The 14452-nt window shown below is 39.0% G+C and overlaps 1 protein-coding gene across 1 annotated transcript in view; it reads left to right on the top strand.

Moving 5' to 3' along the window:
- Positions 1-14452, top strand: part of dis3l2 (DIS3 like 3'-5' exoribonuclease 2) — a 190429-nt gene that overhangs the window by 66396 nt on the left and 109581 nt on the right. Inside the window, 2 exon segments of the mRNA XM_052018835.1 lie at positions 2183-2430; positions 12808-12981. Coding sequence (XP_051874795.1) covers positions 2183-2430; positions 12808-12981 — 422 coding nt within the window.

Here is a 14452-nt window from a genome sequence, read left to right as displayed (position 1 = left end):
TGAGTGAAGGGCCAGAAGTGCCACATTGTAGGCTGGTGCATAAATTAAAAACCCTTGATATTGGAGGAAGTGTGTTAGAATGGATTAAAAACTGGCTTTCTCATAGAAAACAGAGTGTTGGAATAGATGGGTCCTTTCAAGACTGGAAGGAGATAACTCGTGGAGTACTGCTACTCTTGGCCCACAGTTATTCACTTGCTGCATTAATGATCTGGAGGAAGGAACAGTATGTAGGGTTTCCAAGTTAGCCAATGATATGAAAACAGGTGGAAAGGCATATTGTGATTCTGCAATGGAATATAGATAGATTGAGACTGGCAAAACGAGTTTAATGTGGCGAATTGTGAAGTCATGCACTTCAGTAAAGAGAAATCAAAAGGCAGATTATTATCTAAATGGGGAAAGACTGCAAGTGAGTGAAGTACAGAGGGAGCTGTATGTTCTGGTGCATGAATCCCAAAAAGCTAGCAGGCAGTTCCAAAAAGAAGGCAAGCAGCATTTTGGCCTTCCTTGCAAAGGAGTTGGAGTTTAAAGATAGGGAAATTTTATTGCAATTGTACAGGGTGTTGGTGAGGGATAACTTGGCATACTGCACATAGTTATGGTGTCCTACCAGAAAAATAGATATTAGTAACATTGGAGGCAGTAGAAAGGATGTTCACCAAGCTAATTCCTGGAATGAGAGGGTTATCCTACCAAGAGAGATTAGGGCCTATATTTTGAGTTTGAGAATAATGAGGGGTGACCACATTCAAACATGTAAGATCCTAAGGGGGCTTGATAGAGTAGGTAATTGGATGTTTTATGTCTCGAACAAGGGGACATAACTACAAAAAAAGGACCAATCATTGAAAACTGAGGTTCATAGAAATGTCTTCTCACAGAGGCTGGTGAATCTCTGCAGTTCTCTGCCCCAGCTGGTGGTGGAAGCTGGATCATTAGAAGTATTTAATATGAAGATGGATAAATATTTGATAGATTGAACAAAAGAGGGATATGGAGAAATGGCACAGAAGAGGACTTGAGGACAGCATAGATCAGCCATGGTCATATTAAATGGTGGGGCAGGCTTGAAGTCCCTGATGGCCTACTCCTGCTATTTTCTTGTGTTCCTGTGAATAGTCAAGTTGCATCTAGAGGTAACACAGACATGCATAAGGGTTTCAGCATGAGACAGGTATATTACAGAAGCAGAAGTTAGGGATTGTGGTGATCGAAGTGTGTAGGGCATTGGAAACTTATCTCTGGGTCAAATTGGATACCCATTGCAAATGGTTGGCTATGAATGAGAGTTTGTTGTGATAGCTGTAGATCCTATTGATCTTGAAAGTAATTTCAGGCTGCAGGTTTGGAGGCAAAAGGGAAGGGAAGTTCCTTTTTTCTTTAAAAAAAATTGTCTTTGTTCAATGTTTTTATTTTGTTTTTTTTGTTGAAATGTTTTAACAAACTTAGTTATTTCATTTTTAATCATTTTTTAAAATATCTCTGAATCCCAGAGATTTAAAAACTATTGAAACTACCCTCACAACTTTTACTGCTAGTAAAGTAGAGGGTAGGGCTTTGCACATCTTCAAAGCTGTGCGAGTTGATTTGGGGATGGGGTTTCTTCACTTTGTCACTGCAGGCCCTGTCACTTTTTTATTGTCTTTAGGACCATATAGTATGGTGATATATGGAAGTGTTTAGATCTAAGAGAATTATGGGCAGGCAAAATGAAATCAGCTCATTACAGAGTGGGCAATTGGCTTGGTGTTTGAATGGCATTATAGTTGTCTTAAATCTCAATTGATACAAAAATATGGGATACTCTGTTTAATTATATTATTGAAAATTTATCATGGTTATGTCAGGTGGATGTGAAAAATGCCAAGGCACCATTCAAAAATGATTTGTCCTGCCATCCTGGATATTTTAACTTTCAACCTACATCACTAAAGCAGATTATCTAGTCATTGATCCCCAGTTTACAGGAGTAACTAAGGGGAGATAGTTTTTTTTTCTACTCTTCAAGTTCAAATGTTTAATTTTAGCGTGACTTCAGAATATAGAGCACTTAGCACAGGTAAAGTGTATAAAATTGATTTATATTCACAAGTGATATGTCTAAAAAGTCTTTTGAAGATTTTCTTCTATTTATGAGAATTGTTGAACATTGTTAATATTATTCTTCTCATAAATATAGGTCGTTTACATTGTGGAGAAGAAGCATTCCAGAGCTGTGACAGGATTCATCAAGCCATTAACTGATAAAAATAGTGACCTTTACAAGGAGTTCATTATATTTTCACCTGTTGATCACAGAGTACCTAGAATCTTGGTGCCAATAGAAGATTGTCCAGAAGACTTCATGGCTAGGCCAGGAGATTATGGGAACATTCTGTTTATTTGCCGCATTGTGGACTGGAGAGATGATTGCAATTTTGCAGATGGGTAGGAATAGTTTGTTGAAAAATGTGCAGCACTTAAGGGTAAAAATTGATTCAGTATTAAATAATTAACATTGTTTTCCATTAGAGTGCCTAAATGATGCCTTCTAAATGATATATTTTTGCTTATTTAATGTTGACTAAATTAACATCAAATTATTTTTCAGTTTTAAAGGAAGTGATTCAATTTTGGGATATGACGACCAGAAAAAATATGTGCTGCCCATTCTTGCTTATATTATAGTGGTGCAATTTATTTTATTCACAAAGATTGAATTTTTTGATAACCTTCAGTAGAATTTCCTACAAATTGTACAGTATAGTGCATCTGTTTGTGCACTGTGTGGTGCAATATCTGTTGAAAATCAGTCAGTCAAGGACAGTAATTTATGTGGATTTGTAAGACTAGAATTTTTTTGTTTTCGGTTTCTCCTTGCACCTGGTGTGTAACGTGCCAAGGTCGTTGGATATATGTGGTGGTAATCACGTATGCAATGCTGAAAGCCACTGCAGTAATTGAGAACATAAGAAATAGGGAGGAGTAGGAATCATACAGCCCCTTGTGTCTGTTTTGCTATTCAATAAAATCATGATTGATTCTTTCCTGAACTAACCCTGTACCCCTTGATTCTCAAAGTATCTAATAATTGATCAATCCCTGTCCAGAATATACTCAGTCATTGAGCCCCCATAGCCCTCTTGGCAGGCAAAAAAATTAATTAGTGGAATATTTGATGTCCAACTGTTATCAAAATCATTGATAACAGAATCGATTGATGTGATTAACATATCAAAAATCATTGATGGGGAAAATTTCAATTATCAGCATTCTTAAAGGTTGTCAATGACTTTTACTCCAGTAATGTTTACAGAAACACAACAATCCTGTTATTTGTAACTTTTAGTGACATTATCACAAAGCAGGAGTCCAGGGAAAAGCTTGGGTTTCTACAAACACATATTTCCAGATTTCCTTTCAGTTTATAATTTGTTTGAAGGGTTCAGTATAATCACTGAGTATCTTAAGGTAGGAATTCTGGTCAGTTTTGGTTTAGCATGAGTTATGCATTCTCGTTGAAGGCATGACTACAAGATACAGCTCATTAGGTCCTTCAGTCCCAGTGATTTCTGCAATACCAGTCATTTTACTTATGCTAATTTCTTTGAGCTTCTCCACTGTTAGTCCTGTATTTTTAGTGGCACGGTAGCGTAGCAGTTAATGCGATGCTATTACAGTGCCAACAATCGGGGTTCGATTCCCGTCGCTGTCTGTAAGGAGTTTGTACGTTCTCCCGTGTCTGCATGGGTTTCCTCTGGGTGCTTCGGTTTCCTCCCACATTGCAAAGACGTACGGGTAGGTTAATTTGGGTTTAAAATGGGCGGCGTGGACTCGTTGGGCCAGAAGGGCCTGTTACCACGCCGTAAATAAAATTTAAAAAAATTTAGTTTAGAATCTATAGAACTGTTATGCAAAAGCAAACTTGCACCTGTGAAAACTTATTATACACAACAGAATAGGATACCTTCCTGAGAAGACTAGCATGATAGTACAATTTGAGAAGGTTCCCTTAAGTAATTTGCTTACTCGGCTGCCCTTTGAGATCCCCCCTATACCTGCTCCTGATGTTTATTGCCCTTAATCAGCTTGGATGGATTTCCAACTTGAAACAACTTGTCTTCCCCATCGCCCTCCCAACCCCCAAATACCCCTTTGACTCAACCACTATCACCCTTGACTACCACTACCTGCAGCTACCCTTGCTAAACCTTGCTCTTATTTCACTGTTAACTTTTGTTGTAACCCATCTGCTTACCAGTTTGATAGCTGATCTTCCTATACGTCTCTCCTCTCCCTCATGTGACTACGGTTTCAGTTCTGTACCCCTTTGAGCTCATATCTTTTGTCGGTAGTTAATTCAGTGAAATTGGATCTTTTCATTCTTGGTATTTTAAAGAGCAGTGGCAAAGGGAAGTGCTGAATAATCCCAAATACAGTCATAAAACATAATTGTACAGTTCTGCAAAATGATATTTGATTTGTGCTTTTATGTCAAAGTTCACTATGCCACCAGAATTATTAGGACAATTCTGTCACAATATGGTTTGGAGGCTTAGACCATTGGTGTACATTAGTGTATTTGGAAATATCTTAATAAATATTTTAGCCTCCCTGACTCTTCACCCACACTATTTTTTGTGCCATTTAATTTTGGATCTGCTCTGTTTCTGGAATTTAAAACTGGTAGAATTTTCATCGACTAAACAGATTACCGAGGATCTCTTTGCCATTTGCAGGTTTACCCTTAAACTATGTCCACACCCTTACTTGGGGCTCAAGCTTAACAAATCCCACCCATCCCATTTTATTTTATTGCTAAAATGGGATGATTACTAAATAATGTACATGCCTTGTTTTGCTTTTAATGGTGGCAAGACAGGTGACCCAAACTGAGTAGCTTGGGATTTGTGCCAGTTGTCCCACATGATAACTTGGTGATAATTTAGACTTTGCAAGTATCTGTGCCAGCACCTACCTTAGTGAATTTTTAATTCATTGGTGTTAACTGCTCCATTAATTTAATGGCATGCTTTGTCCACTGCTCCATTCCTGTATTGGTTTCTTGGTGTGGTTTCTTGTGAATATTTTAATGCATACTGCATGCTTCTTCAATTAAGGCATTACTGCCAGATGTTTTACTCACTAAATTCACTGGTATTCGAGGTTCATCCTTTATCATTTCATTAATTCGCTTTATCATGCTGTTATGTTAATCAGTATTCTTTCATTGCTTTGAGTCATGATGTTCCAGTTTGTTAAGCTTCACGATTTTATGGTCTCTCAGGTAAATCAATGTTGCATTTGTTCTTTAAATTCTTAACTTCTAAAAATTTCTGCATTGTTTTATTATATTAGTTGCTTATGCTATACACTGCATGAAGGCACACTTCATTACATGCAATGCATTATCATCATAGAATCACAGAAAGTACAGCACTATACAGGCCCTTCGGCCCACAATGTTGTGCTGACCTTTAAACCTTGCCTAAAAACTATCTAAACCCTTCCCCCCCCCCCACGTATCCCTCTATTTTAACTTCCTCCATATGCTTATCTAGCAATCTCTTGAATTTGACCAATGTTCCTGCCTCCACCACTGCCCTAGACAGCGCATTCCATGCCCCAACCACACTCTAGGTAAAAAAAACCTCCCTCTAATATCTCCCTTGAACTCCCTCCAGCACCACCCCCCCCCCCCCCTCGTACTTTAATGCCATGCCCTCTTGTATTTAGCATTGGTTCCCTGGGAAGGAGGCGCTGGCTGTCTACTCTATCTATTCCTCTTAATATTTTGTACACCTCTATCATGTCTCCTCTCATTCTCCTTCTCTCCAAAGCGTAAAGCCCTAGCTCCCTTAGTCTCTCCTCATAATGTGTACTCTCTAAGCCAGGCAGCATCCTGGTAAATCTCTGCACCCTTTCCAATGCTTCCTCATCCTTCCAATAATGAGGCGACCAGATCTGGACACAGTACTCTAAGTGTGGTCTAACCAGAGTTTTGTAGAGCTGCATCATTACCTTGTGGCTCTTAAACTCGATCCCACAACTTATGCATGCTAACATCCCATAAGCTTTCTTAACTACCCTATCCACCTGTGAGGCAACTTTCAGGGATCTGTGGATATGAACCCCCATATCCCTCTGCTCCTCCACACTACCCAGAATCCTGCCATTAACTTTGTACTCTGCCTTGGAGTTTGTCCTTCCAAAGTGTACCACCTCGCACTTCTCTGGATTGAACTCTATCTGCCACTTCTCAGCCCAGCTCTGCATCCTATCAATGTCCCTCTGCAATCTTCAACAGTCCTCCACACTATCCACAACATCACCAACCTTTGTGTCATCTGCAAACTTGCCAACCCACCCTTCTACCCCCTCATCCAGGTCATTAATAAAAATCACAAGAAGTAGAGGTCCCAGAACCGATCCTTGTGGGACACCGCTAGTCACAGCCCTCCAATCTGGATGCACTCCCTCCATCACAACCCTCTGCTTTCTACAGGCAAGACAATTCTGAATCCACATGGCCAAGCCTCCCTGGATCCCATGCCCTCTGACCTTCTGAGCTAGCCTACCATGTGGAACCTTGTCAAATACCTTACTAAAATCCACGTAGACCACATCTACTGCACTACCCTCATCAATCTGTCTGGTCATCTCCTCAAAGGACACTATCAGGCTTGTGAGACATGATCTGTCCTTCACAAAGCCATGCTGGCTGTCCCTCATCAGACCACGACTCTCTAAATGCCCATAGATCCTATCTCTAAGAATCATTTCCAACAGCTTGCCCACCACAGATGTAAGGCTCACTGGTCTATAGCTCCCTGGACTATCCCTACTACCTTTTTTGAATAAGGGGACAACATTTGCCACCCTCCAATCCTCCGGTACCATTCCCGTGGACAACGAGGACTCAAATATCCTAGCCAATGGTTCAGCAATCTCCTCCCTCGCCTTGCGGAGCAGCATGGGGAATATTCCGTCAGGCCCCGGGGACTTATCTGTCCTAATATTTTCTAACAGCTCCAACACAACCTCTCTCTTGATATCTACATACTCTGGAACATTACCCTTACCAACACTGTCCTCAGCATCATCAAGACCCCTCTCGTTGGTGAATACTGAAGAGAAGTATTCAGTGAGAACCTCACCCACTTCCACAGCTTCCAGGCACATCTTCCCACCTTTATCCCTAATTGGTCCTACCTTCACTCTCGTCATCCTTCTGCTCTTCACCTAAGTGAAAAAAGCCTTGGGATTTTCCTTAACCCTACTCGCCAAGGCCTTTTCACGTCCCCTTCTTGCTCTTCTCAGCCCCTTCTTAAGTTCCTTCCTTGCTACCCTATATTCCTCAAGAGACCTATCTGATCCTTGCTTCCTAAACCTTATGTATGCTGCCTTCTTCCTAACTAGTTGTTCCACCTCTCTTGTCACGCATGGTTCTTTCACCTTGCCATTCCTTCTCTGCCTCACTGGGACAAATTTATCCCTAACCTCCTGCAAGAGATCCCTGAACAACGACCACATCTCCACAGTACATTTCCCTTCAAAAATGTCATCCCAATTCACACTCGCAAGTTCTAGCCTTATAGCCGCATAATTTGCCCTTCCCCAATTAAATATCTTCCCGTCCTCTCTGCTGCTATCGTTGTCCATGACAATGCTGAAGGTTATGGAGCGGTGGTCACTGTGCCCCACTGAGAGATCTGTCACCTGACCCAGTTCATTACCTAATACTAGATCTAATATGGCATTCCCTCTAGTCAGCCTGTCAACATACTGTGACAGGAATCCATCCTGAACACACTTTACAAACTCTGCCCCATCTAAACCTTTTGTACTAAGCAGGTGCCAGTCAATATTTGACAAGTTGAAGTCTCCCATGATAACAACCCTGTTATTCATGCACCTTTCCAAAATCTGCCTCCCAATCTGCTCCTCAATATCTTTGCTACTACCTGGGGGCTTATGTTAAAGTGTTTCAACACTAGAACAGGGTTTAATTAGTTTAAATTGAAACCAGGTGGGATAAAATCAAAGTTAAATTAGTAAATTCTGTAAAGGATATTCATAAATTGTTATTAATAAGCTATGATGAATACGTAAGTTAATTGCTACAAATTCCTCTAAACAAAATACAACATTTTAAATGTCATTATTATTTTTGCTATTTTTTATGATTGATTTATGGTGCCACTTAACTATTATGGAAGGTGTTTTGCTTTCTCTCCTGAATTTACTCCATTCCTTAATTATTCCCACCTGTTCTTTTCACGTTCCTGGTCTCCAGTTTTTCTCCTCATAGCAAAACATCTCAGGCATATATCCTCTGTTATCTGCTGTAGAAATGCAAATTCTCAGCCAGAAGTTTATTTTTCTAAGCTTAGGTGATAAACTTTGCTGCTGTCATTGAAAAGTAACATAATCATCTACGAAAGAATACTATTTATTCATTCGTAGAATAGAGGTGTCACTGGTAGAGCCATCATTTTTTGCCCAATTCTAACTGTCTTAGAGGAGGCAGTTGTGAGGTGCTGCCTTGAAAATCTACAGACCTGAAGAAGATAGTTCCACAGAGTAGTTAGGGAATTTCAGTCTTTTAACCTAGTGAAGATAAAGGAACTATAATTTGATTATAGATTAATATGGCCTGTGATTTGAAAGGAAACTTGGAGACGAAAGTGTTCCCACAGATCTTCTGCCTTCATCTTTGAAAGCAGAAGATTTGGGTGAGGTGCTTTTGGTTGAATGGTGTTGAGCTACTTAAGTGTTGCAGGAGTAGCATACATTCAGGCAACAGGAGTTTTCCATCATGCTTGTGCTTCAGGCATAATTTATTGTCAAGGTTTTGCTCGATGTGGGGACAGACTGCTTCATTATCTGAAGACTTCCCTGTAATGGAGGAAATATTGTTGAAGCAGATGAACGTATGAGGGCAGTGTTCTGAGAAACTCCTCCAGTGAAATTCTGGGATGTGAGATAATGACCTTTATCAGTCAGAGCCAGCTTCCTTTTACTGGGATTGACTCCAGGCAGTGAAAATTTCTTATATGACACAAACTTGGAGACATAGTAAAACTATCAAAAGGATAGGAATGAACTTCAAGGAGATAAAAACAAGTTGGTGGACTGGGTGTATAGGAAGTAGGTCAAATGTAATGGTGAGAAATGTCCAGTGTTAAATTTTGGAGGCACAGTGAGAAATGGCATGATAAACAGGTGAAAAAAAAATTCTAAGAGAGATGTATGAATGGAGGCGGTGTATGATTGTATTTCACTGAAACTGCCAGGGTAGGTTGAGAAAATGGTTAAAAAAAACTTTGAGGATTCTGGATTTAATAAATAATGGTTCAAAAAAAATACAGGAGCAGGGAAGTCATAATGAAGTTGATGAAACATAGATCTGGCCACATCTGGAGTACTGTGTCCCATTCTGGGCATTACATTTTAAGAAAGGTGTAAAAGATGTATAGAGATTACAGGAGGGATGTACTAATGTGATTCTATAGATTAGGAATGCCAGTTATGTGGATAGACTGGGGTATATTGGGTGGAGTTATTCTCCTTGGAACAAAGGAGGTTAGAAAGTTATGAACAAATTTCATTGGGGGGTGGGGGGGGAAGCTGTTCTGTTAGTGGATGATTGAGAACAAATAGATGTAGCATTAAGGCAATAAGCAATAGAATCAAGAATGAGGTAATTATTTTTTTTGACAAACATTAAGTGTTTTGGGTCCAGAATGCAATGCCAGAGAATGCAAAAAAAGCAGAATCAATTGTCGAATTTAGAAGGGAGCTATATACGTACCTGGAAGAAAATAGTTTGTGGGACCATGTGGAGAGGGTGTGGAGGGGGATTAGCTAGATTGGCACTGGTGTGGGCTCACTGGGCCAAACGCCCTTCTTCCATGCTGCCCTGTGATATTAACAGGGCATGTTGATGTCACACATGACCAAATGCTACTTTGAATATCATGGGGAATTAAAGTTTTTTTTCAGGAAAATGGTGCTTTGGTCCATGTTTGGACAAAGACTGTAATGAAGTCTAGAATAATGGTACTTGTGAACCAAAAGAGATCATTGGTAGATAGATTTTTGGTGGGTAGATGCCGCTTAATAGATGTTGCTTGAAAGCACCATTTAGTGACATCTTCCATCACTTTGATTGAAGGTGGACTGATGGCGTTAGTATTTTCTGAATTTAGTGAATAGGACATATCTCTGCAATTTTTCACTTTACTGAAGAGATGGTAGTGTTGCGTCAGTACTGGAACCACTTGGCTTAAGTTGTGGCAACTTCAGTCTTCAGACTAAGTCTTCAATACAACATGACCTAGCCATGTATCTTGAATCATCAGTGCACTCTTGTTGCTGCTTGTATTATTTGGAGTGAATTGAATTGACAAAAGATTGGCTTCTCTGATGGTTTGGACCTTAGGAGGAAGCAAGATGGATCATCCATTAGTATTTCTGACTGAAGATGGTTGCAATTACTTTGGCTGTTTGCACTCATTTTCAGTTCTACCATGACAGATGGTAGGAATGTCCATGGACCTTCCTCCTCCCCATGTCAGGTGTTTAATGCTACACCATCTGGATATGGCAAGACTGCAGGTCTTTGATATCCTATGATTGAGTTGAGTGACGTTATAGCATTTGGCTTTCACTGTTTAATATTGTCCTGTGCTTTGGCCTTGACAGGTTGGCATCTTGTTTTTTTTGATGCTTATGTTGTTGCTGGAAAGCACACACACACACACACACACACACACATATATATATATATATATATATATATATATATACACACACACACACACACATACATACATACATACATACATACATATATATATATATATAATACATACACACACACACACACACACACACACACACACACACACACACACACATATATAAATATATATATATATATCTAAAATATGAAATAAAAGCAGGGGAGGACCATGTGGCTCTTGGAACCTGCTCTGCCATTCAATAAAATCATGGCTGAACATCTTCGCTATCCTGCCTGACCCCCATATTCCTTGCTTCCCTTAGGTTTAAAAATATATCAAACTTTGAATGGCAAAATATCTACAACTTTCAGTGTTTAAAAAAGATTCCAAAAAAGACTCTGTAGACAAGAGAAACACCCTGTCACAATCCACCATGTACATTCTTGTGTCACACTCATTTTTAATCATGTAATTTTTCTAAATTACAGCAAGACCATTTTTCATCATAGATAAACATTTTTATCTCAAGAATCAACCAGTAAATTCTTAATCGGTCAATCTAGCACCTTTACACTCATCAGTGAACCAAAGCTGGTCCCCTGATTTGATGGTAATGGCAAAGTGTTTTCATCCGGGTTGTGAGTTTGCTTGCTTTTGTGATTGACAGTGTTGCATTGGTCTCCAGCTTTTAAGTAATAGATCTATTTAAAATTTGCACTATTTGGCAGAGTGGCAGTAATACAATGTAGAATTTTCTTATTTTATGAAGACTAGACTCTATCTTCACCATGACTCTTAGGAAGCTGCTCCCTATTGTTGCTATCATAGGCAGATGCATCTGTGTCAGTGCAGTGATATGGACCATCACTGACTAGAAATGGCAGGATAGAGACTCTGACAGCTATGTCCATCAGAAATTTTGCCACCTCAATGAGTGATAGTGTGATTGAGCCACTTTTGGTGATGTATAGTGAAGTCCTCCACCCTACTTTCCTGCAGTGCTTCTTCCAATTGATATTCAACATGTTGGAGCATTAATTCATCTGCTAAGGATTGGGAACCAGCAGGAGGTAATCTAATGCCATGAGTATTCATGGGGTCTGAAGTTAATGATATGGATAAGCCGGACAAATCAAGCCTGATTGTTTCTCATCTTCCTGCCATTACTTGTAGATGAGTCCTTCTGGTGGGATTGAATGCAACCACACAGGATTGTGATGGAGGAGTTGTGGTTATTAGCTGGAAGTGATGCTGTTGAGTGTGCTGATGCTTGACTAGTCTATGAGATTGTTCTCCCAATTTAGGCACTAGTCTTCAGACTTCACATGTTTAAATCCTGTGTGTCGATCATTGCTGGGCAATCCATATAATTATATTTTATTGTACATGGGAGAAATGGCTTAAAAAAACAGAGTGGATAGATTGAACCAAATTGTTTTCCTTCCCCTATTGATCTGTGAAAACAAAAGACCTATCACTGCTGGTACTAATGTTTCTATTCAAAATTATTTGATTAGTCAAATCAAATTTTGTGTTTTTTTTTCATTGATCAACAATGTGCCCTGATTCACCATACAACCTACCTAAACCTTACATCCTCATGTTTAACCCTGCCAGGGTTTGCCTCTCTCCACCTCTCTAGTTTCCAAAAACTGTTTTTCTAATCATGGCTCTGTAGAAGTGGCTTCAAAAAACAGGGTAGATAGAACCCATAATTGTTGTGCAGCACCAGCTCCATATTTGACTTTCTAGCCCTAAACTCTAATCCCTTCCTAAATTTCTCCATTTTAGTTCCCTTGAGACTCTCCTATTCCCTGCAGTGGCTCTGTGTTCAGCTTAACTACAAAACATCCAATGCGTATTTTTTGTGTTTGCAGTCAATATTATTGTCTGCTTGATGCTGTATTATCTGGTACTTAATCATTAAGTAGAATATTTAGTGATTAAATGGAATTTAAAATCATAATGGCAAATCTGTTAAGGATTGAGATTTTAAAACTGACTTGGAATTAACAAATAAAATGTCAAAGTAAAATGCTCTACACAAATTTAGTTGTATTGTGTTTCTCTGTAATAGGCATTTGGCCAGAAGTCTGGGACAAGCTGGTGAAATTGAACCTGAAACTGAAGGTATACTTATAGAATATGATGTGGATTTCTCGGACTTCCCTGATGAGGTTCTGGAATGTCTACCAAAATCTCTACCCTGGACCATCCCAAATGAAGAATTCAGAGATCGTAAAGATTTACGGTAAGTGTTCAAAATAAATGTTAACCTTGTATTTAGTTAACCTGCACTAAGATTTATGCATTCTGTTAGAGGTTGAAGCTAGAATTAGATGTTTGGAAATAGTTTATTTGGGAGCATGATGGTATATGATGGTGCATTTAGTGGAATCTAAATCTGGGGATATTGAGGGTTAAAAAATGAATTCATCTCACTGTCAGCTATAATCTAATGATTAATCCTTAAGGCCTCAAAATAAATTTTTCTAATAAATTTTGTTAACGGCATCTGTTTTAGCTCTTAATTGTACAGCTTATTTTTTTGGTTAATAGTAATTTTATAGCATTGCATCTCAATTTCCAATGGAACTATTCTTGAACAGTAAATTTGTTGATGTTGCATGGTTCCTCGTGTGAACTTATCATGATTGGCTTCATTCTTAGCCAATGAGATGGATTCATGTCCTTTTGATGAAAGTTTGCTGGCTGAACAAAAATTACGCTTGTTGTGCTGAGGTGCTTTGTTAATACATTCCTTTAAATAGGTTTTTGTGTATTGTCCGTCAAATTATTACCCTATTGCATTTCCAAATATTTTTGATCTTGATTATGGGAATACTTAATTCTGGGGAAAAAATTTTGTTATTGAAAATTTGTTGGACCCTTTTAAAGCTTGGATTTTGAGGAATATATGCAATATCTATTAATTTGTTATTTGAGTTGCTTTCTTTTTTTCCCTTTTCTTAACTAATTATTCTAGCTAAGATTGATTCAATGTCTACCACCTGACATCCCAACTCCCACAACTCCAGCAAAATCAGAACAATTAAAGATAGGTCATGAAAATCAAAAACTAGATGCTGGGAACAGTCAGCAGGTCAAACAACAGCTATGCTAGAAATCTGAAAGGACAACAGAAAATACTGCAGGTCAGGCAGCATCTAGGTGCCTTTAGATGATGCCTGGGCTGCTGAGTGCTTCCAAAATTGCCTGTTTTATGAGCATAAATCTTGCCTTTATGTGAGGATCCAAAACATTTTTTAGGTTACCTGAGGTAAAATAGCTAAACTAGGTAAAATATCTGTTTTGGAGCATTACTATTGAAGCACAAAGAAAGTTATCTGCTTTAAAGCTTTGCATATGCTATTGGAATAAGAAGTTACGTCACCAACTATTTTTTGTCTCAACATTTCTTGTGTTCCAAACTTGACAAGTGTCAAAATTAACAAAACTGGATTTTTGTGAATATTCTTTGGAAAGAAAGTATACAAACTATTCAGTTTTAAATGTCCCAAACTTATCGGACCAGCCTTCTAAGGTTCCTGTTAGCCATAACCCTGAAATTACAGCTTTCTCTAATTTCTCTCCTGTCCTCCGCCCAGTCTCTCTTCGAGCTCACCTTAACTACAAAATCCACCTCCTGCTCCCTTTCTCCTAACCATACTGGACTGCGAATCATTCAGAGACCCACCTGTGGCCCATGTTGGCTGACATTG

The sequence above is a fragment of the Pristis pectinata genome, chromosome 6 (assembly GCF_009764475.1).
Source record: "Pristis pectinata isolate sPriPec2 chromosome 6, sPriPec2.1.pri, whole genome shotgun sequence".
In the NCBI taxonomy this organism is placed as follows: Eukaryota; Metazoa; Chordata; class Chondrichthyes; order Rhinopristiformes; family Pristidae; genus Pristis; species Pristis pectinata.
Note: the sequence above shows the minus strand (reverse complement) of the source record. Positions and strands in the feature narration are given on the sequence as shown.